The sequence below is a fragment of the Barbus barbus genome, assembly GCF_936440315.1.
Source record: "Barbus barbus genome assembly, chromosome: 19".
Taxonomy (NCBI): Eukaryota; Metazoa; Chordata; class Actinopteri; order Cypriniformes; family Cyprinidae; genus Barbus; species Barbus barbus.
This window is the reverse complement of record NC_136747.1, coordinates 3,653,942-3,675,872: the sequence shown is the minus strand read 5'-3', so window position 1 is coordinate 3,675,872 and position 21,931 is coordinate 3,653,942. Positions and strand designations below refer to the sequence as shown.

Sequence of the window (21,931 nt, the reverse complement as noted above, 5' to 3'; positions counted from 1 at the left end):
GGACCACAAAACAAGTGTCATTTTTTTGAAACTGGGATTTATACATCATATAAATAAGCTGAATAAATAATATTTCCATTGCTGTATGGTTTGTGAGAACATTATTTTCTTGAGATGCAACTATTTGAAAATCTGGAATCTGAGGGTGCAAAAAAAAATGTAAATATTGAGAAAATCATCTTTAAAGTTGTCCAAATGAAGTTCTTAGCAATGCATATTACTAATCAAAAATTAAGTTTTGATATATTTGCAGTAGGAAATTTACAAAATATATTCATGGACCATGATCTTTACTTAATATCCTAAAGATTTTTGGCATAAAAGAAAATCGATAATTGTGACCCATGCAATGTATTTTTGGCTATTGCTACAAATATACCCCAGCGATTTAAGACTGCTTTTGTGCTCCAGGGACACATATATACATTTCTTCTTGAAAAATGGCCTTTTACAAAAATAAATATTTTGGCTATTTATTTAACTACTCATACTGTATATATTTTATATAAAACACCAGCAAGCAGAGTTTTGTCTGACATCTGGACATTGTGTCATATTTTGTTTTTATCATACAATCATGTAATAAATGATTGTGTAAACATCTGTTGATTAACTTTTTACCATAAAAAGAATAGCAATTTACAGTAAAAGAATTGAACTATTTACTAGTAATTGGCTACTTTTCTAAATGATTGCAACCGCAATATTAAATAATTAAAACTATTTTTCGGACATTTGTATTAATCTTTCAGTCTTGTGTAGTGTCTTGAGCCAAAATCTTCGATGTGAGACGCACTTCTTCACAAACCCATCCATCCATCCATGCATCCATCCATCCATCCATGCATCTATCCATCCATCCATGTATCCATCCATCCATCCATCCATGCATCCATCCATCCATCCATGCATCCTTCCATCCATTCATTCATCCATCCATTCATCCATCCATGCATCCATCCATCCATCCATGCATCCATCCATCCATTCATTCATCCATCCATGTATCCATCCATCCATCCATCCATGCATCCATCCATCCATCCATCCATCCATGCATCCATCCATCCATCCATCCATCCATCCATGCATCTATCCATCCATCCATGCATCCATCCATCCATTCATTCATCCATCCATTCATCCATCCATTCATCCATCCATGCATCCATCCATGCATCCATCCATCCAGTCATCCATCCATGCATCCATCCATCCAGTCATCCATCCATGCATCCATCCATCCATTCATCCATCCATGCATCCATCCATCCAGTCATCCATCCATGCATCCATCCATGCATCCATCCATCCAGTCATCCATCCATGCATCCATCCATCCATTCATCCATCCATGCATCCATCCATCCATCCATCCATTCATCCATCCATGCATCCATCCATCCATGCATCCATCCATCCATCCATCCATTCATCCATCCATGCATCCATCCATCCATCCATCCATCCATTCATCCATCCATGCATCCATCCATCCATGCATCATTCATCCATCCATGCACACTGCTGGACACATCTCAATAACAGCTGCATCTCTCAACATCTGCTTGGAGATCATTTTTCTCTCACTCGAAAATGAATCCAGCATTCATAACTGCTGCTTGTATAGGGTATATGGCCGTTAGCAGCACTTATTCACCTTACATTACAGTCAGTCATTTAGCAGATGCTTTTATCCAAAGTGACTTACAAACGAGGACAATAGAAGCAATCAAAACCAACAAAAGAGCAAAGATACACAAGTGCTAGAACAAGTCTCAGCTTAACACAGTACGTTTAGCAAGGGTTTTTTATTTATTTATTTTTTATTTATTTATTTTTTAGAAAAAGAATAGAGCAAGCTATTGTAAGAGGCGGGGGTTTTTTTGTTAATTATATAATAAATAATAAAAAAAATAGATAAAATACAAAAATATTATAAAAGATAGTTAGTTTTTTTTTTTTTTTTTAAGAATATAATTAGAAATGAGATGTGTATTTTTAGCCGATTCTTGAATAAATGTGTGTCTGTGTGTGTGTGTGTGTGTGTGTGTGTGCGTGTGTGTGTGTGTGGCAGCCCTGTAATATTATATTTGTGTTTTGGTTTTTTTGCTGTTATTATATTAATCTCAGAAATCGAAGGCCAATCATTTCGCCAGGACTATTGTGTTAAACGTCAAGGTGCTTAATTAATATTCATCGTGATTTCGCAACTCTGGAGTTGAAAGAATGTCAGTTCGATTTACGAAACGCGCCTGTCCTCCGGCTCGCCGTAAACATGTGTTCCGCTAGAAGTGTTGCCAAGTGCGCTGTTTTCTCGCAGAATCGGGCTACTTTAACAACCTTTCATGTCCGCGGGTTGAAGCGACCCCAATAACGTGACATTTATTCCCTGGGATAGGAGTTGTGTCAGGGAACACCGTCAAACATACCGGTCCCCCTCAAAACGCAATCAGGGTAGTTTTGGGCTTGTTTTGAGTAGCAATTGCGCGGGTTTTATTTTAACACCTGGCAACCCGGTCTGCTACTCCGAGCTCTCGCAGCACGTGTAGATGAGCGGCGAGCGCCGGTGTGATGTGAACACGCTTATTATCGCTTTAACAACGGGTTTTGTGTCATAGAGATCATTATAGACCTGTCACATTAGGACGGTCAAGCATTTCACACTCAGTATCCAAAAATCTCGTCTTCAAATCAGCCGGTAAGTTGAGATTTGTTGCGAAAAGCGTGTTTGTGAAGGACGCATAACTTACTACAGACAGCACAACACATATACAGTAACTTACTAGAGACAGCACATATACAGTAACTTACTAGAGACAGCACATATAGAGTAACTTACTAGAGACAGCACAACACATATACAGTAACTTACTAGAGACAGCACAACACATATACAGTAACTTACTAGAGACAGCACATATACAGTAACTTACTAGAGACAGCACATATACAGTAACTTACTAGAGACAGCACAGCACATATACAGTAACTTACTAGAGACAGCACAGCACATATACAGTAACTTACTAGAGACAGCACAGCACATATACAGTAACTTACTAGAGACAGCACATATACAGTAACTTACTAGAGACAGCACATATACAGTAACTTACTAGAGACAGCACATATACAGTAACTTACTAGAGACAGCACAACACATATACAGTAACTTACTAGAGACAGCACATATACAGTAACTTACTAGAGACAGCACATATACAGTAACTTACTAGAGACAGCACATATACAGTAACTTACTAGAGACAGCACATATACAGTAACTTACTAGAGACAGCACATATACAGTAACTTACTAGAGACAGCACATATACAGTAACTTACTAGAGACAGCACAGCACATATACAGTAACTTACTAGAGACAGCACATATACAGTAACATACTAGAGACAGCACATATACAGTAACTTACTAGAGACAGCACATATACAGTAACTTACTAGAGACAGCACAACACATATACAGTAACTTACTAGAGACAGCACAGCACATATACAGTAACTTACTAGGGACAGCACATATACAGTAACTTACTAGAGACAGCACAACACATATACAGTAACTTACTAGAGACAGCACAGCACATATACAGTAACTTACTAGAGACAGCACAACACATATACAGTAACTTACTAGAGATAGCACAACACATACAGTAACTTACTAGAGACAGCACAACACATATACAGTAACTTATTAGAGACAGCACAACACATATACAGTAACTTACTAGAGACATCACATATACAGCAACTTACTAGAGACAGCATATATACAGTAACTTACTAGAGACAGCACAGCACATATACAGTAACTTACTAGAGACAGCACAGCACATATACAGTAACTTAGCAGAGACCGCACAACACATATACAGTAACTTACTAGAGACAGCACATATACAGTAACTTACTAGAGACAGCACAACACATACAGTAACTTACTAGAGACAGCACAACACATGTACAATAACTTACTAGAGACAGCACAGCACATATAAAGTAACTTACTAGAGACAGCACATATACAGTAACTTACAGAGACAGCACAACACATATACAGTAACTTACTAGAGACAGCACATATACAGTAACTTACTAGAGACAGCACAACACATATACAGTAACTTACTAGAGACAGCACATATACAGTAACTTACTAGAGACAGCACAACACATACAGTAACTTACTAGAGACAGCACAGCACATATATAGTAACTTACTAGAGACAGCACAGCACATATACAGTAACTTACTAGAGACAGCACAACACGTATACAGTAACTTACTAGAGACAGCACATATACAGTAACTTACTAGAGACAGCACAGCACATATATAGTAACTTACTAGAGACAGCACAGCACATATACAGTAACTTACTAGAGACAGCACAACACATATACAGTAACTTACTAGAGACAGCACATATACAGTAACTTACTAGAGACAGCACAACACATGTACAGTAACTTACTAGAGACAGCACAACACATACAGTAACTTACTAGAGACAGCACAACACATGTACAGTAACTTACTAGAGACAGCACAGCACATATACAGTAACTTACTAGAGACAGCACAACACGTATACAGTAACTTACTAGAGACAGCACAGCACGTATACAGTAACTTACTAGAGACAGCACAACACATATACAGTAACTTACTAGAGACAGCACAACACATGTACAGTAACTTACTAGAGACAGCACAACACATACAGTAACTTACTAGAGACAGCACAGCACATATATAGTAACTTACTAGAGACAGCACAACACATATACAGTAACTTACTAGAGACAGCACATATACAGTAACTTACTAGAGACAGCACATATACAGTAACTTACTAGAGACAGCACAACACATATAGTAACTTACTAGAGACAGCACAACACATATAGTAACTTACTAAAGACAGCACAGCACATATACAGTAACTTACTAGAGACAGCACAGCACATATACAGTAACTTACTAGAGACAGCACAGCACATATACAGTAACTTACGAGAGACAGCACATATACAGTAACTTACTAGAGACAGCACAACACATATACAGTAACTTACTAGAGACAACACAACACATATACAGTAACTTACTAGAGACAGCACAGCACATATACAGTAACTTACGAGAGACAGCACATATACAGTAACTTACTAGAGACAGCACAGCACATATACAGTAACTTACTAGAGACAGCACAGCACATATACAGTAACTTACGAGAGACAGCACATATACAGTAACTTACTAGAGACAGCACAACACATATACAGTAACTTACTAGAGACAGCACAGCACATATACAGTAACTTACTAGAGACAGCACAACACATATACAGTAACTTACTAGAGACAGCACAGCACATATACAGTAACTTACTACAGACAGCACAACACATATACAGTAACTTACTAGAGACAGCACAGCACATATACAGTAACTTACTAGAGACAGCACAACACATATACAGTAACTTACTAGAGACAGCACAGCACATATACAGTAACTTACTAGAGACAGCACAACACATATACAGTAACTTACTAGAGACGACACAGCACATATACAGTAACTTACTAGAGACAGCATAGCACATATACAGTAACTTACTAGAGACAGCACAGCACATATACAGTAACTTACGAGAGACAGCACATATACAGTAACTTACTAGAGACAGCACAACACATGTACAGTAACTTACTAGAGACAGCACAGCACATATACAGTAACTTACGAGAGACAGCACATATAGAGTAACTTACTAGAGACAGCACAGCAGATATACAGTAACTTACTGTATAAAAACAAAGCAAACTTTATTCAACGATAATCTTTGTAGCCGCTATAGGTGTGCAACACACTTTTGTTCCTATTGTTAGCACATGGTACATATCACAAGCGGGAATATAACGTTAAAGATAACTAAATCTGAAATAACTAAATCTTGCCAATAAATTACACACATTTTACCATGTTTTGAGAGTTACTACATTTATACATATTTTACCACGGTATTCAGAGTTACTACCAGGGTTACTGCTTTTTTGTGTGGTAGCTTGGTATAGTAACGAACATTATCACCAGAAAATAATTCAAAAGTATAGTAATTAAAACAGTTTTTTAGAAGTAAGTAGCTTGGGCGATTTGACGGAAGCTATGGTTGGCATAGTGCCATGATAAAGTATGATTAATTAACATTTTTTGTCAAGGCTGGCATCAAAGTTTCCTCATGGAAATGATCAGCTGTGACTCATGCATTGAAAGCTTAGGATATAGTTTTATTTGTTCATCAGCAGTGTGATAATGTTGTAAACCTCAGCCCCTATTTGATGTGTGATGATTAATGAAAGTGGTGAGGACAAAATGTTCTCTCAGGTGTCAATAGAGAACAAAGAAACCTATAGATCATTGATTTGATATCTAGTCTGCAGCTGTTTGTTTCTTCAGGGAACTGATATTGTTGTCTCATCAAAGTGTTTGCTCATGGCATGGAGTTTGGCCAAGTGAGATTGCACTTAGGAATTGATCTTTCTTAAATTGATGAAATTTGCTTTTTAAACAGAAACGATCAAATCAGTGTAACCTTAAACTGTGTTTTATGGAACTGTCATGTATAAATGAATCCTGTCTTCTCATTTGTCCAGGGTATGATTGGCAGTATGAAGTATATTCTGGTGACGGGCGGCGTGATCTCAGGCATCGGGAAAGGCATTATAGCCAGCAGCGTGGGAACCATCCTCAAGTCCTGCGGCCTGCATGTCACAGCCATCAAGATCGACCCCTACATCAACATAGACGCAGGAACCTTCTCGCCATACGAGCACGGTAATCTCACGCGACTCGTCATAGAAGCTCCTTCCACTTCTAATATTAATTATTACAATTTAAATGTTAGAGTGCATATAAAACATATTGCTTGATTACAAATCTCCACTACACATCATTATAACATGCCATAAACAAAACAATCTGCTTGCTAAATGCAAGCATCACTATTTATTAGGGCTGGGTATCGTTTCAGATGTCCTGATACGATTCTCGATTTTTTGATTGCATTCAGTGAATATAGTTTTAGTACAAATGCTATTGATATATCTAAAAAAAAATTACTGTAAACATCTGTTTACAAATTAATAAAAAGAAATTAAGAGCCACAGGCCTGTATTTTAAACCTATTCCTTTTTTTAAACAAAAATAGGGCCCTATAAAATGTTCTTCTTAATTTTTCTGGTAAACAGATAAAAGTATAAAACATTAATTTAATTTATCCTAATCAAATTTATCCTAATAATTAAACCCCTTTATTTTTTGGCAAACAAAGTGCTGCACAACAGAGGTTTACTGTTAACATTGAAAAGAAAACACATGTGATTATTCCTTTAAAAATAAAAATTCCTTTAAACCATACAATGCAAATGAAGTGACAGCTGGAGATGATATAGTGACGTAGACATGTGGGGGCGTGTTTGAACGAGCCGTTTTAGGGGGGCGTGGCAGAGTCTTAAAGGATTAGTTCACTTTTAAAAAAACGTTTGCTGATAATTTACTCACCCCCATGTCATCCAAGATGTCCATGTCTTTCTTTCTTCAGTCGAAAAGAAATTAAGGTTTTTGATGAAAACATTTCTCCATATAATGGACTTCATTGGGACCCAAACGGTTCAAGGTCCAAATGACAGTTTCAGAGCAGCTTCAAAGGGCTTTAAACGATACCAGACGATGAATAAGGGTCTTATCTAGCGAAACGATCGGTCATTTAAAAAATAAATAAAAAAGTTTAAGTTTTATGAGCACAAATGCTCGCCTTGCTCTGTTCTGTGATGCGTGTTCATGACGTCACGTAATACGCAATTACGTGGAAAAGGTCACGGTTGACTTAGGCGGTTTATTTCAGTTAGTCTGACTTACTGTCAATTGATTTGGTTCAAAATAAGTCAGACTAACTGAAATAAGCCTGGCTTGTTTGGTAAACTTGTTTTATGAAACAGGCCTCTAGTCAGGCTGAGTATTTGCTAAAAATAAGAATATGTGGTAGTTTTGGCCGATATAGTCCATAGTCACATGGCTGTGATTGTATAGTGATAATTTATTTATTTAATTATTTATTTACTTACTTAGTTTCATGGCCAGAGAGTGAACCAACTGCAGGGTGAAGCTAAAAGCAGACTAATGTTTGTGTAATCTATTACTACACTTTATATTTTTTTAGTCAAGTTATGTCATGAAATATTTTTAATATGACTGAATTTGTATTTAACATGATCACTATTTAATAAAACCATTCTAAGATACTAATTATAAGGCTTACATTTCCTCAGTCATTCAAACAGCAGCAACGAGCAAAGAAGCTCTTTAAAAACACTCCCATTATAATCAGTGAAGCTGTATAATGAATACATCTCTTGTACTTACATCGCACGTACATCTGCCCTTTGTTGTTTATGAGAGAATTGGCGAGAGAGCAGAATTCAGTCAGCGAGCGCTGAACAACAAAACTCTGACTCATCTGAACGCCTCTGATTGGTCATTGCATTCATGAGCTCAACAGAATCCTATGTGATTGGTTATAACACACAGCACTGTAAAAGCACGGAAAAAGAAATATGATGGAAAAAATAAGCCCTAATATTAATTATTTAATAATACTAGCCTAATAATAATAGTTATTATTATCTTTATATCATCACAGGGGATCTATCTGTATCTCTGACTATCGTCGGTACACAATACTATCAGCACAACCCTAATTTGTGGGTCAGATTGTAGACAGAATCTGAAAAGCAAGCAAAAGTGCAAGTAAACATGTCTGTTGTGGGACCTGATAGATCTAGAGACCTGTATAACCTAGAGAGCCACTTAAAAAAATCTTAGCAATCGCCCCATACACCCTAATAGCATGGCAACATAAAACCCCCTCACAACATCTTAGCAACCACATTGCACATTTTGTCTTGTGTAGGTGAGGTGTTTGTTTTGGATGATGGGGGAGAGGTGGATTTGGATCTGGGCAACTATGAACGTTTTCTGGACATCAGGCTCACTAAAGACAACAACCTGACCACCGGAAAAATCTACCAGTCCGTCATCAACAAAGAGCGCAGGGGAGATTACCTGGGCAAAACCGTTCAGGGTGAGAAAGAGGTCTCTATTAATGTGTTTATAATGGTCTTACTTTCAAAACGGTTCACACTTGATATTAGTTCTTTTAGTCAAAAACGGAAATGATACATTTAATCCTGGTTTGCTTAGCATTCATAACACTGAATATAAAAATACAGAAGAAAAGGCATAAGGACAAGGTCACAACCTGATTGGACTGCTTTTATGGCATGTATATTTTACACAGAAGTAACTTACAGAACAGATATGTTCTGTATGCTGGGCTACATGCATTTATAAAGTGTAAAGAACTTAAAACGGCACCAGGAAGTCCTCTGTTGCACACACAAACCAAAATCTGCTGCAAGGAGATTTGTTCGGTCAAAAGTGGACCGAAGCACCCTGTAAAGATGGGTGTCTGTTCGAATGGCCAAGTGTGAACACACCGTTAGTGATAAAGTTCCTGTCCATGTCTGCCCCGTAGATGTTCACAGTAAGTGCGGCTTTGCAAACTGCTGGAAAGACAGCCTGGCATGTCTATGTTCTCCGCATGTTTCACAGTGTGTTGATTTGTTCCAGTGGTGCCGCACATAACTGATGCGATTCAGGAGTGGGTGATGCGGCAAGCTAAAGTTTCTGTAGATGATGACGATGTTGAGCCCCAGGTTTGCGTTATTGAGGTAAGAAGAAGAGCTGGGCTGTGTTTCTCAAAGTATCGTAAGTTGATCGTAGAGACCATTGGTAGATGGGCGATATCTTATCGTTTGCGATATACCTGTAAAAATGATCCCCAGTCCCACGATAAGAATTAGGCCCTGTTTATGCTAGTGCGTTTTTGTTTTAAAACGGCGTTTTAGAATGAAAACGATCTTCGTTTACACTACATGACCATGCATGCAGGTACAACCGTAGATATGTGTAGGTAGATGCCCTATTATTTAGATTATGGACGCATCTACATGTCCTGGAGTCGAATGGGGAATCTGTCTATACTAGTGTTGTCAAAAGACCCGGTACTTCAGTAGCAAGTCGGTACTAAAAAAATTTAAACGTCACGGTACCTGGTTTTTTCAAGTACCGGTGGTACCGAGTACCCAGTTCTTGACGCGTACGGCCCTATGATTTCCACGCTGCAGGAAAAGCGCACGGAATCTCGGAATTCAGTTATAAAAACGGAATTTACAGTTTAGCACGGAATTTGTCAAAGTTTGGATGAATTAATCAAAAGTAGGTCATTACACTTAAATCAAATCACGACATGGACTAGTATCTGTAAATATTAAGCTGCAAAAGTTGTTCTGCGTGTCTCCGTATGAATGAATGGAGTTTTTTTACTACATATACTGAAGCGCGCCTGACGCTCGCTGTGATTTCAGCATCTGCCATCTCAATGAGGACATGAATACATAAACAGCATCTCCAGAACTGCTCTGAGAGTCACTTCACAACCATTGTACACTTTCATTAGAGTAAAACCAGCGTCGTATCATATAGCTACACACACACAGAAATGTAAAGGTATTCAAGGCAAAATAAGTTTATCTTAAAGACATTGTGCCAGAAATATATTACTATTATTTAGTAGAATGTATGTGGTGCTGTTACTAATGTTGAAAAAAAATATACATCTTTATTTTTAAAGAAATAATCACACAATATTTCTTCCATATTTTATGCCATCATTTTCAGAAGTCTATGTTTTGGTCCGTTCACACTAAAACACAAACTAAAACGTGGTCTGCAGCGTTTCCAAAAGTCTCCGATTTCGACCTCGAAAACGCCGGAGGAGTGTAAACGATAGGTGTAATCCTAACACAAGTTATGCGTTTTAAAATGAAAACGCACTAGTGTAAACGGGGCCTTTGCCTTCCTGCGATAATAACGATAAAGTCTAGTTGTTGACATATTTCTGTGTGTGAACGTACGACTTTGCGGAAGGCGGACTTGAAATTGAGGAGGAGTTTATTTAAATGAGGAGCTGCCTCTACAATCTGGAGCTGGTTTGGTTAGGGCTGTAATGTTACAGTGTGACAAATCGGTCTGAGCCTTGAGTAAATGCATATATATATATATACTCTATCTATTATATTATTTTTAAGAATATACATATACTTTATCCTTATAAAAATACCCAAGATTGATCAAAGGACACCGATAAACCATATATTGTCACAATCGTATGTGTATTTTCTTCAAGTTTCATCAATGAAAATTTCACTATCAGCATTTTATTCAGCTACAGCGATAGCTGGATTTCCTGGAGCATTATCGGTGCTATTACTTCAGTGATGCATGTGGCGTTTCTGCGCAAGGGCGCCCTCTGGCTTCCAGTAGGAATTAAACAGGCATTGCAATACGTGCGTACTCAGTAATGCTCACAATACCCTATTTTGGGTAAAACTAGGAAAGATAATACTTTTCTCTAAAGAAACAAGATTCCCTGAATTATTGTCACTGATATTGATATAAATACCAGAATTTATTGTGATATATATCGCCCATCCCTATTGTTAGATCTACTTAGGCTTCCGATGCTTTTGGGAAACGCAGCCCTGGACACTTGATTTGATAAAATAAATGTTTTAGCAGGTTTCTGATGTGTTTTTGCAGTTGGGTGGTACGGTCGGAGACATAGAGAGCATGCCTTTCATCGAGGCCTTCAGACAGTTCCAGTTTAAAGTGAAGAGAGAGAATTTCTGCAATATTCACGTCAGTCTGGTACCACAGGTCAGGAGTTGTGTTCACATTTCCACACACAGAGCAGTGCATTAGACCACATCGTACACATGCCGTGGTTAATGTGAGTGTCTCGTCCGTGATGTCCAGCCCAGCGCTACAGGAGAGCAGAAGACCAAACCCACGCAGAACAGTGTGAGGGGGCTCAGAGGACTGGGACTGTCACCGGACCTGGTGAGTCAAGCTGCTTAGAGCATTTCTGCATGCAATTTCAGTGTGTTTATTTATTTAGTCCACAGTGGATGAACTTAAACATGACTTCTCATAGAGGGCTTTTTTATGTTTCATTAACTGTTGATTACAAGAAAAAGATTTGATTGTTCTTGTTGTGATTTATTTCTTGTCATTAGTTAACACTGCAAATTAAATGTTGTTTTGTTTTTTGCAGTCGATGAAAGTAGCCTAGCCTAAATGATGTCATTTTAAAGAATATCAAGAATTCTTTTATTTCGATCCGCAGTCCAGTAAAAGTTGTTTTCTTAACTTTGAACTTCTTAAATTTTATGAAGATTTTTAAATCAACTTAATAACAACTATGCTAGGCTAACAAATTTTCTTCATAACCAATATAGGAACAACAAATAGCCTATTCTATTCTTCAAAACAAAGTTTTCATTAAAAAAAAGTCATTAAAAATCCATATGACAAAATTCAATTATTATATATTAATTATATATAATAGTTTTGTGTCAAATAGATGAGGAAATGACATTGCCATGAATTTATTCGCCAAAGTAGCCCACTGTTTTTACTTAGAACCAATTCATTTTTAATCCCTGATTTGAGACTTACATTAAATAATTAACATATTGTTGCTTGACTAAACATTTATGCGTCTACTCAAGCAATAATCCCAAAAAGAAAGAGGCATTGGACTTATAATGCAAAACATATTCAAGACACATTGCTATGGCGTTTATTTGGAGAACCAACATAGCAGCTAATGTTTTCTGTTATATTAAGCACAAACTTAGAAAAGTCAAATAAACCTTGTCGTCTCAATAGGGAAAAGCACCGGTGTTTTCCGCAGTGCTGTCTGTGGCGGGGCGGGAAAGCGGGTATACGCTGTGGTTTTTGTGAGTGCTTTTTTTGGCTCTGCAGAATTTGTCCCATCGTGACCTGCAGTCGTTAAGTGTGTTGTGTAGCAGACAGACTCAGTCTTTAGGTTTGTGCTCCTCTCTGACTGTCAAAGACTAGAATCCGCTCCGGTCGATGGTAACGGTCTTTAAGTGTGCTGAGGTCAGTCTAATGTTTCCGCTAGTCGTGTAGTGTGTCCCCAGCTTAAGAGAAGTTAAAGGTGTTTTATGTAAGCATGCTAAGTTCATATACTTTATTCTACTTTGAATTTCATGACAGAATGTCTGTTTCTGTGTGACTCCGCCCTCATGGCCAGTTTACCAATAGGATTTTAACACCCTGGGTTGCCAGTTAAACACAGCATATTGCAGCCATTGAAGCCAGCAAACGAACTGGGTCAGAGACTGCAGATTCTACCCGACCTAAAAAGCCTCAGCAACCACCTAAAAAAAAAACTCTATGACTAGAGGAATTTTAAAGGGGTCATGATATGGATTTTTTTTATTAGTTTAATATGTTCCTTGAGGTTTATTTCATGTTAAGTTAAAAAGAAAAGTGGTTTGATTATTAAAAAAAAATATTTTCAACCCTCGTTCTGAGCCTCTGTCTAAAATCGACCTGTTTTAAGGAGCGGGTCCTTTAAGGCGACCACTGTTATGATTGGCTAACATCACTGCATAGGAAACAGTATCAATGCCCCCTCACTACGTATTGCATGTTTTGACAACATAATAAAAAAAAAAAAAAGTGTAATTTTCAGACAAAGCATTATGAAATATTTACTTATGGTTTGTGATGCAGCTGCAGTCAGTCAACAAATGTTTCTTTGTGCCTCGTTTACAAAACAAAATACTCCGATCAAACCTCAAACACGATCCGGGATGCCAATAAAATAAACGATCCACTTGTTCCTTACGCTGGGATCCTGCTGATATCTGTACAAAGACGATCTGTTTAAACCAAACGCGTCAAAGCAAACCTTTCTCTCGATTTGTCCGATTGTCGTCAGAATCGAGCGCAAATTTCTATTTGCATTTGACGCAACACGACACTCGCATTCAGTGTAATTATGTGTCGGCTGTTTACGGCTGGGCTGGGCCTATGTCAGCGTGTTGCTCTGGAGGCGGTGTTTATGCAAATGACTGTGCCCGGGTGATGTCATCTTGCACCTCAGATCCAAAACAAGCCGTTTTCTGAGGGTTATTACGTAAATGTTTTTTTTATTGATGATTTGGACATTTTAAGTTATGGAACTTGCAGGATGTATTAAGCATACAGAGACTTCTTCTGTATCAAAAGATCAAAGGAAATTTGGTTTATGTCGTGACCCCTTTAAAACAGATAAATCCATTCCACAATCTGGCAACCCAAGTCTTATGCTGGTTACGCACTAAAAGATTTAAAAAAATTATAAGATCTTCAAAATGTGAGAGACCACAAACATGAGGGGAAAAAAATCCTAGATGTAATCATTTTGGTCCTATAGTGTGTGGTGTCCCACACATCAGGATTTTTGATCTCAAATATTCAACATGTTGACCAAGATAATTAGGACATTACCTAGGATTGTCGGAAGGGGAGAAATCGGCCCAAAATCAACCCGATTATCTTGTGGTGTGTACCCAGCATTAGGAGAATAAGGTGGGAGAAACGACTTTTTCCCAATATTTTGAACTTGGATTGCAGTACCCATTTCAACCACTAGTTAATAAATGACATACTGCAGCTTTAAATGTCTTTATTCATGTGCCCTCAAGCAGCATATTATCTACAGCTATCAAAGGAGCATTTTTGTTTTATTTTTTTAGCGCAAGGTATGTTATTTTTGTGCATGTGAAAGCTATAGATGTTTAGCTTATTTAAATGTAAAAATATTGTCAAAAACTAATCAAACCAAGCCATATTCAACTGTATTGAGGTAAAAAATAATGGATGCATAAAAAATATTCAAAATAAAGAAAAAAGTATTTTGATCTTTTTTGTTTCTAAAATGTTATTTGGTCATGTCCACGACATTGATAATGGCACACCAGAGTTTTAAGTGTTGTGTTGTTCTTGCTCTTGCAGGTAATGTGTCGTTGCTCCACTCCACTTCATAACTCGGTGAAAGAGAAGATATCCATGTTCTGTCATGTGGAGCCTGAACAGGTCAGTCTGGATCCCGCAGGACTAAAAACCACGTATAGAGCCAATGTGACTAACATAACTGTAATGTGAACAATTTGTTTCATGACAGTTGAACGTTCAGTGTAGCATAATTATCAAGAACATGTTGGAAAAGCAGCTGAAACTGAGCCAACAGTGGGTCGCATTCATTGATATTGGATGCATGATACTGATGCAGTCTACGGATGCACGATATTGGATTTCTGCCGATATTTTTCAACTTTTTAACTACTTTTCATACTTTTTCACTTTTAGCATGATATGTGCATGTGTATGCACAGTTATTAAGTGAAAAGTTTGTCTCCTCTACAGGTGATCTGCGTACACGATGTGTCGTCCATCTACAGAGTGCCGCTGCTCTTAGAAGACCAGGGCGTTGTGGGATATTTCTGTCGCAGACTGAACCTGCCCATTGAAACCAAACCCAGGAGAATGCTTGCAAAGTGGAAAGAGATGTCAGACAGGCTAGTACAACTCAAAACATAAAAAACGATTCAGCATCAGTTCATACATTAATACTGAGCTATCATAGATCATGTTGCGCAATAATTGTTTTATATTGTGATGAGGACAAAAAGGCTCTTTTGTAATGTTATCTGCACTGTGTTTGTATGGTAGGTCAGACAGGCTGTTGGAGCAACGCTCTATTGCTCTGGTAGGGAAATACACTAAGTTTTCAGACTCGTATGCCTCTGTGATCAAAGCCCTGGAGCACTCCGCTCTCGCCATCAGCCACAAGCTAGAGGTTAAGGTGAGTGAAACCTTTAACACGGCCAGATAAGATTGATTTAATTCTACCTCTAAAGAATACTTCATCTTTAAATTCTCAATATGCATTTGTATTAGTGCTGTCAAAATTTGCACATTAAAGTGTGCGATTTAATTTTTCCAGTTTAACGGTGTTAAAAATATTTAACGCAATCAATGCAGGGGCAGGACTAGAGTTGGCCCCCCTCTCACAACTGCTGCTCCTGTCTCATTTCTTGACAAGAGTTGCGTTTATTTAGACACGGAGTGTCTTTACGACATCAAACAGGAGACTTTTCAGAAGCGCACTTTAGTCTTATTATTGATTTTGTTTTATTATTATTGAAAATACAGATTTTTTTATGCCAAAAATCAAGTAAAGATCATGTTCCATGAAGATATTTTGTAAGTTTCCTTCTGTAAATATATCACAACTTCATTTTTGATTAGTAATATGCATTGCTAAGAACTTCATTTGGACAACTTTAATGGCGATTTTCTCAATATTTAGATTTTTTTGCACCCTCAGATTCTAGATTTTCAAATAGTTGTATCTTGTCCTATCATAACAAACCATACATCAATGGAAAGCTTATTTATTCAGCTTTCAGATGATATATAAATCTCAATTTCCCAAAAATTGACCCTTATGACTGGTTTTGTGGACCAGGGTCACATATGTCATTAAAAGCTAATGTTCCTTTCTTGCATATTGTGCTCGTAGTGCGTGCTCTTCAATTGAACGCACAAATACGGCATGCACGCTGTAGCCTGTATCATTTCATATTAAAGCTGGAATGAAACTATGAGTGCGTGTGTCAGAGCGGCAGCTCTTAGAGTAATAGCAGCCAAATAACAACCCAGCTGCTGTGATGTCTGTTTATCAAAGAAAAAAAGAGGAAATCGATACCTTTTTTGTAGCTTTAACAATTCGTCTAGCCTATATTTAATTTAAAATTTAGTGTTTGGTAACTTAATTCAATTTCTGTATATTTCCTATATGCTGAAGGGCACAGGTAAATGACATTTGTTATAATGGGTTTATGTGGAGATTGTTTCAAGTTCATTTAAATTAGTTATTTTTTAAATTGATATCTTTCAATTATACTCTAATGTTAGTATAGTCAACATAGTAAATGGTTAAAAATTAGGAAAAAAAGAACAATTTCCTCGAGACATGGGTAGTATTAGGTGCTTTTGCACCGGAGGAAGTTTTCCATAGTTCCTAGAAATAGAATAGAAATATTAAAATAGTTGTATACTGATTGGCCAAACTCGCCTTCAGTCATAAAAGAAAGATTGAATGTGAAATGATTGCAATATATAAAAGTATGCTTAAAAACTTTAATGTTAGGTGGGATTAATTTTATGGATGAACAGCACTAATTTGTTTCAATGGATCTTTATCTAGTTCTTCCTTCTTTCTCTAGTATGTTGACTCTGCAGATTTGGAGGCCGGTAGGTTACAGGAGGAGCCTGTGAAGTACCACGAGGCCTGGCAGAAACTCTGCAGTGCGGAGTGAGTAATGACTCGCATGGTAAAATATACATGGCTGATTTCATGCATTTCAAATCTATTCTGTTTAGTAAAATGCCTTAATGGTGTTCTTTCATTGAGGAGAATTCAGATGCAATCAGTGTTCAATTTTGGCCTGCTATCCTGGTGTATTTGTGCTAATATCACTGCTGCGGTCTCTTATGCCGTCAGTGGTATTTTAGTACCTGGAGGTTTTGGAGTACGAGGGACGGAGGGCAAGATTCAAGCCATCAGCTGGGCTAGGAAACAGAAGAAGCCTTTCCTCGGTAGGACCTCATTAAAATGCGTTAAAACTGAATGTCCTGCAGCGGCTGTGAATGCAACCCGTCTGTGCCATTCATCTTTCAGGTGTGTGTTTGGGGATGCAGCTCGCTGTGTGTGAATTTGCTAGGAACATGTTGGATTGGAAAGGTACATTTTTTTTTTTTCCTTGCGCCCACAAAATAAAAAAAAAGGTACTGAATGTTTAACAAGTACAGTAAGTGTGACTCTTGTTTTTCCAAGATGCCAACTCCACAGAATTTGACCCAGAAACAAAATATCCAGTGGTGAGTATCAGATTTAGTTCAAATGTGGATTTCTGGTCTGTTTTGCATCAGAAGCAGATGTAATGATTGGATTTGATTGGTCACCTCGCAGGTGATTGACATGCCAGAGCACAATCCGGGGCAGATGGGTGGCACTATGCGTCTGGGGAAAAGGAGAACCATTTTCAAAACCCAAAACAGCATACTTCGTAAGTGCATTTCACTAACTGGAATACTATAGGAGTAATACAACAGAGAACATATTGAAACATATTCTGTCTCTCACAGGAAAACTTTATGGAGATGTAGATTATGTTGAGGAAAGACACAGACATCGCTTTGAGGTGCATCCTCTCTGCTTTTTTATAGATGAATTTATATGACAGTGTGTGTATAATGTGACCGAGTGTGGGATGTATTGAATATGCTGAATTTGTCATCATTTTGGTGGTTGTATAAATTAATCATCTTAAAATGTATATTTTAATTGCCTTGTATTGGACCATTTTTCTAAAGTGCATGTCATTATCAGACTTTTCTGATAATTTCACAGTTCTTCCTTGTCTTTTGAAAATGAAAAGATTGATATTTGTATGTAGTCACCTTCAAATATGGTGTTAGATTTGGTAAACCCATTCATTTGAGGTCTTCAGTAAATCATCTGATGGGCTAATGTCGTCTCTCAGACATGTTCTCAGTTTCTGTGAGGCGTTTTGCTTGCTATAGTTGAACACATTTCTTCGTTAATAGCTATGCTTTCATATAAGCACCCAAATAATTGAGTTATAGTTGGATCGGTGGATGAATCAGGGTGAAAGGCCTTTGTGTAACAAATAAAATTAAACGCATAAATGACTATTCATCAGTTGAATTGCTAAATATCACGCATGTTAGCATACATTTGACATAATATGAATGAGCCTATGTTTTTTCTGTTTGTATTTAGCCTTATGAACTGGTTAGTGGAGGAGACAGCCCTTGATCGTGTTTGCTAAAAACATTTTTTAGACGCATCGAGGAGGAAATGTTACTTATGCTCACTGAAGTTTTGTCTGGAATACATGAAGCCGATTTGAGAACTGGAGTGCAGAATTTGAAAATTGGATTAAAATTAGCATCTGGTACAAAGTATTTACTATTATTTCTTCTGTTTGCACAGGTGAACCCAGAGCTGAAGCAGCATTTTGAGGAGAAGGGCTTTCGTTTTGTGGGTCAGGACGTGGAGGGCGAGAGAATGGAGGTCATCGAGCTGGACGGTGCGTCTGGGGAAACTCACACAAGATCAGTTGACACGCACACTGTTTTTGAAAGCGTATTTGCCACCCTTCAACATTTATATTGGCTGACATGAGAATAATATAGTGCTGTCAAACGATTAATTGCATCCAAAATAAAAGTTTTTGTTTACTGTGTATATTTATGTATATATAAATACACACACACATGCATGGATATATTTCAGAAAAAAATGTATGCTTATATATTAAATATATTTATTTATAATACATTATATGAATTAAGTATACACATAAATACATGTAATTTTTTCCAAAATATATACTGTGTATTTATATATACATAATAAATATACACAGAACACACATTATGCAAACCAAAACCTTTTTGTATGCGAGTAATCACGATTAATCGTTTGACTAGAATAGCGCTTAATTAACGTTGTTATAGTGAATATTTTAAACCTTGTCATAACCAGTCATTTTGTGCACAAGGATACTGTAAAACAAGGCCTGTTTTTAAGAGAGCCGTCAAGTCATCTTTATTTCTGTAGCATTTTATACAGTATAGATTGTCAAATGTGTCCCTGGAGCACAAAACCAGTCTGAAGTCTGAATTTTGAAAAATTATCCCTTATGACTGGTTTTGTGGTCCAGGGTCAAAAATAAATCTGCTTTACTGTGATGCAGACAAAACTCAATTCTGCTGTAAAGCAGCTCTAAAAGACAATAGTAAACAGTCGGTTCATTGTTGATATAATTGATTTCTGCAGTCATTTGACAAAAAATCAATAGACCATGCTTTTCTTGTCTACTCCATCAGTTTGACAATCAATTTTTGTTGTTGTTGTAGATCACCCGTATTTTGTTGGTGTCCAGTATCACCCAGAATTCACATCCAGACCCATTAAACCGTCTCCGCCGTACCTGGGCCTGCTGCTGGCGGCTGCCGGGAGGCTGCCAGGTTATCTTCAGAAAGGATGTCGGCTCTCACCACGGTATGCACTGATGTTCCCCGAGCGGCCAAATTCCTCTCACCGAGTGTCACCCAGAGATTTCGCATAAAACCTGGCTCCTGTTTCTTGAACATAGACCTCTGACAAAGTGTCTTTTATCAGTTTGCATGATGGCGACAGCCGTCAGAACCTTTGAGTTATGCATTAAACCAAATAAGCGGTTTTGTGTTGACAGAGAAACATACAGCGGCAGCAGTTCTCCAGACTTAGAGATGGCAGACTTCAAAACTACGCTCAGGAATGAATTGGTTAATGGTAAGGTGCAGTAATTGCATTTGTATGCAGTATGATTTCCAGATAAGCTGTAGTTTATACTTTTTCCTTTCAGGGCTTGCTTTATGAGAAGGATGTGCGACTGAAATGCAGTTTCAAGGGAACAGGATTTGACGAAGACTGCCAGCTCTCTTTTGCTTAACTTTTTCCATGCATGTGTTTCCAATTAAACTTGTGGAATTAATCTGTGAACTTGCTCTGGGCAACTAGCCATCTGTTCAATTAATGTGGTTAATATGAGCCACATTAAGCCACTTTTATTCTGCCCCTGTAATGAAGACAGTATTTTGCATTTGTAGTGTTTTAAGCCAACAACTGTACTTTCTGACAAGGATATTATAGTTTTGAATTTTTAAATTTGTTTTTAATTTAATATAGTTTTCAAATTTACTATCATTTAGTTTTAGTTAAGTTTCATTAATGGTTTTGTTAGTTTTAGTTTTTATTTTGTGAACACATTTCTATTTAGTTTTAGTAATTATAGTTTAACCGAGTTAATGGAACACTTCCAGTGTAGAACAAACCAAGACATTTAATTGTAGCAAAGTTGAATGTTTGCAGTTTACAGTTAACTCGTGCAAACCTCTTAATGAAAATAAAATAATTTACAATTCAACCAAAGCCCAAAATATGCAACATATTTATACAATTTATTCATATATTGTAATCTTGTTTAATATGCCAGTAGTTTACGAACAACAAGCTAATCAAGGTTTCCAGAGTTAGACTTTATCAGGGTTGGAGCTAAATTCTGCAGGAGAATGGCCCTCCAGTGCTGGATTTGAGGAAACACGCCCTGTGTCCCAATGTGCATACTATCCACCCTCTCTGCCCTAAATAGTATTAAAAATGATTATCACATGGCATGTTCTTTGCAATCGTCACTGAAACTCTGTAAACTTTACTTTTGTCCATCTGTGTTTGAATAAGGGTTTCCAATGCGATATGATTTAAATGATGTTTGCACTTTACTTTGACGAGCCGCACGCGCTTCAGATGAGCAACGCAGTCAATCCCGGTTCTGAAGCCCCTTTTGCACACGGCACGCGCCGAAAACACTGCGGCTATCGCGCTCTCATTCTCCAAAAATGTTAACTCACGTTCTCACACGTCATGCACGCTTTTAAACGTTCGTGCGCTGTAAGGGGTGCATTATTTCCCATGTTACAGCCCGTCTTTTTTTAAAGCAAAAACGCACTTAGGACGCAGCTCACATGCGTCGCTCTATTTCCCTAAACAAACACAGGTCCGACTTTCTGATACAGAACGAACGATTGTTTCTGCTAATTTTTCAGTTACTGTTAGTTTCCTTTAGTTTTTCCATTTAGAAATTTTAGCCAATAGGGTCTTAGTTTCAGCTTCCGTTTACGAAAATAACCTTGATTTCTGCCATATGTAAATAAAGTCATGGATACACTGTACACTAAAGTATAATGTTTGCATTAAGCCAAGCATTCCTGCATAGCAG

General features: G+C 37.5%; 1 protein-coding gene across 1 annotated transcript; it reads left to right on the top strand.

The window, feature by feature from the left end:
• The first annotated feature begins 2,511 nt into the window (after nt 1-2,511).
• Nucleotides 2,512-21,347, top strand: LOC306885076 (CTP synthase 1-like). The gene is made up of 19 exons (XM_079441408.1): nt 2,512-2,701; nt 6,695-6,875; nt 9,010-9,180; nt 9,729-9,829; nt 11,760-11,876; nt 11,976-12,059; nt 15,030-15,110; nt 15,441-15,592; nt 15,747-15,879; nt 17,306-17,394; nt 17,584-17,678; nt 17,917-17,960; nt 18,052-18,148; nt 18,228-18,283; nt 19,099-19,195; nt 20,028-20,172; nt 20,366-20,445; nt 20,519-20,679; nt 21,221-21,347. Exons 2-18 carry the CDS (start codon nt 6,698-6,700, stop codon nt 20,530-20,532), a joined length of 1,734 nt encoding a protein of 577 aa, XP_079297534.1. The 5' UTR covers nt 2,512-2,701; nt 6,695-6,697; the 3' UTR covers nt 20,533-20,679; nt 21,221-21,347.
• Nucleotides 21,348-21,931: the final 584 nt, after the last annotated feature.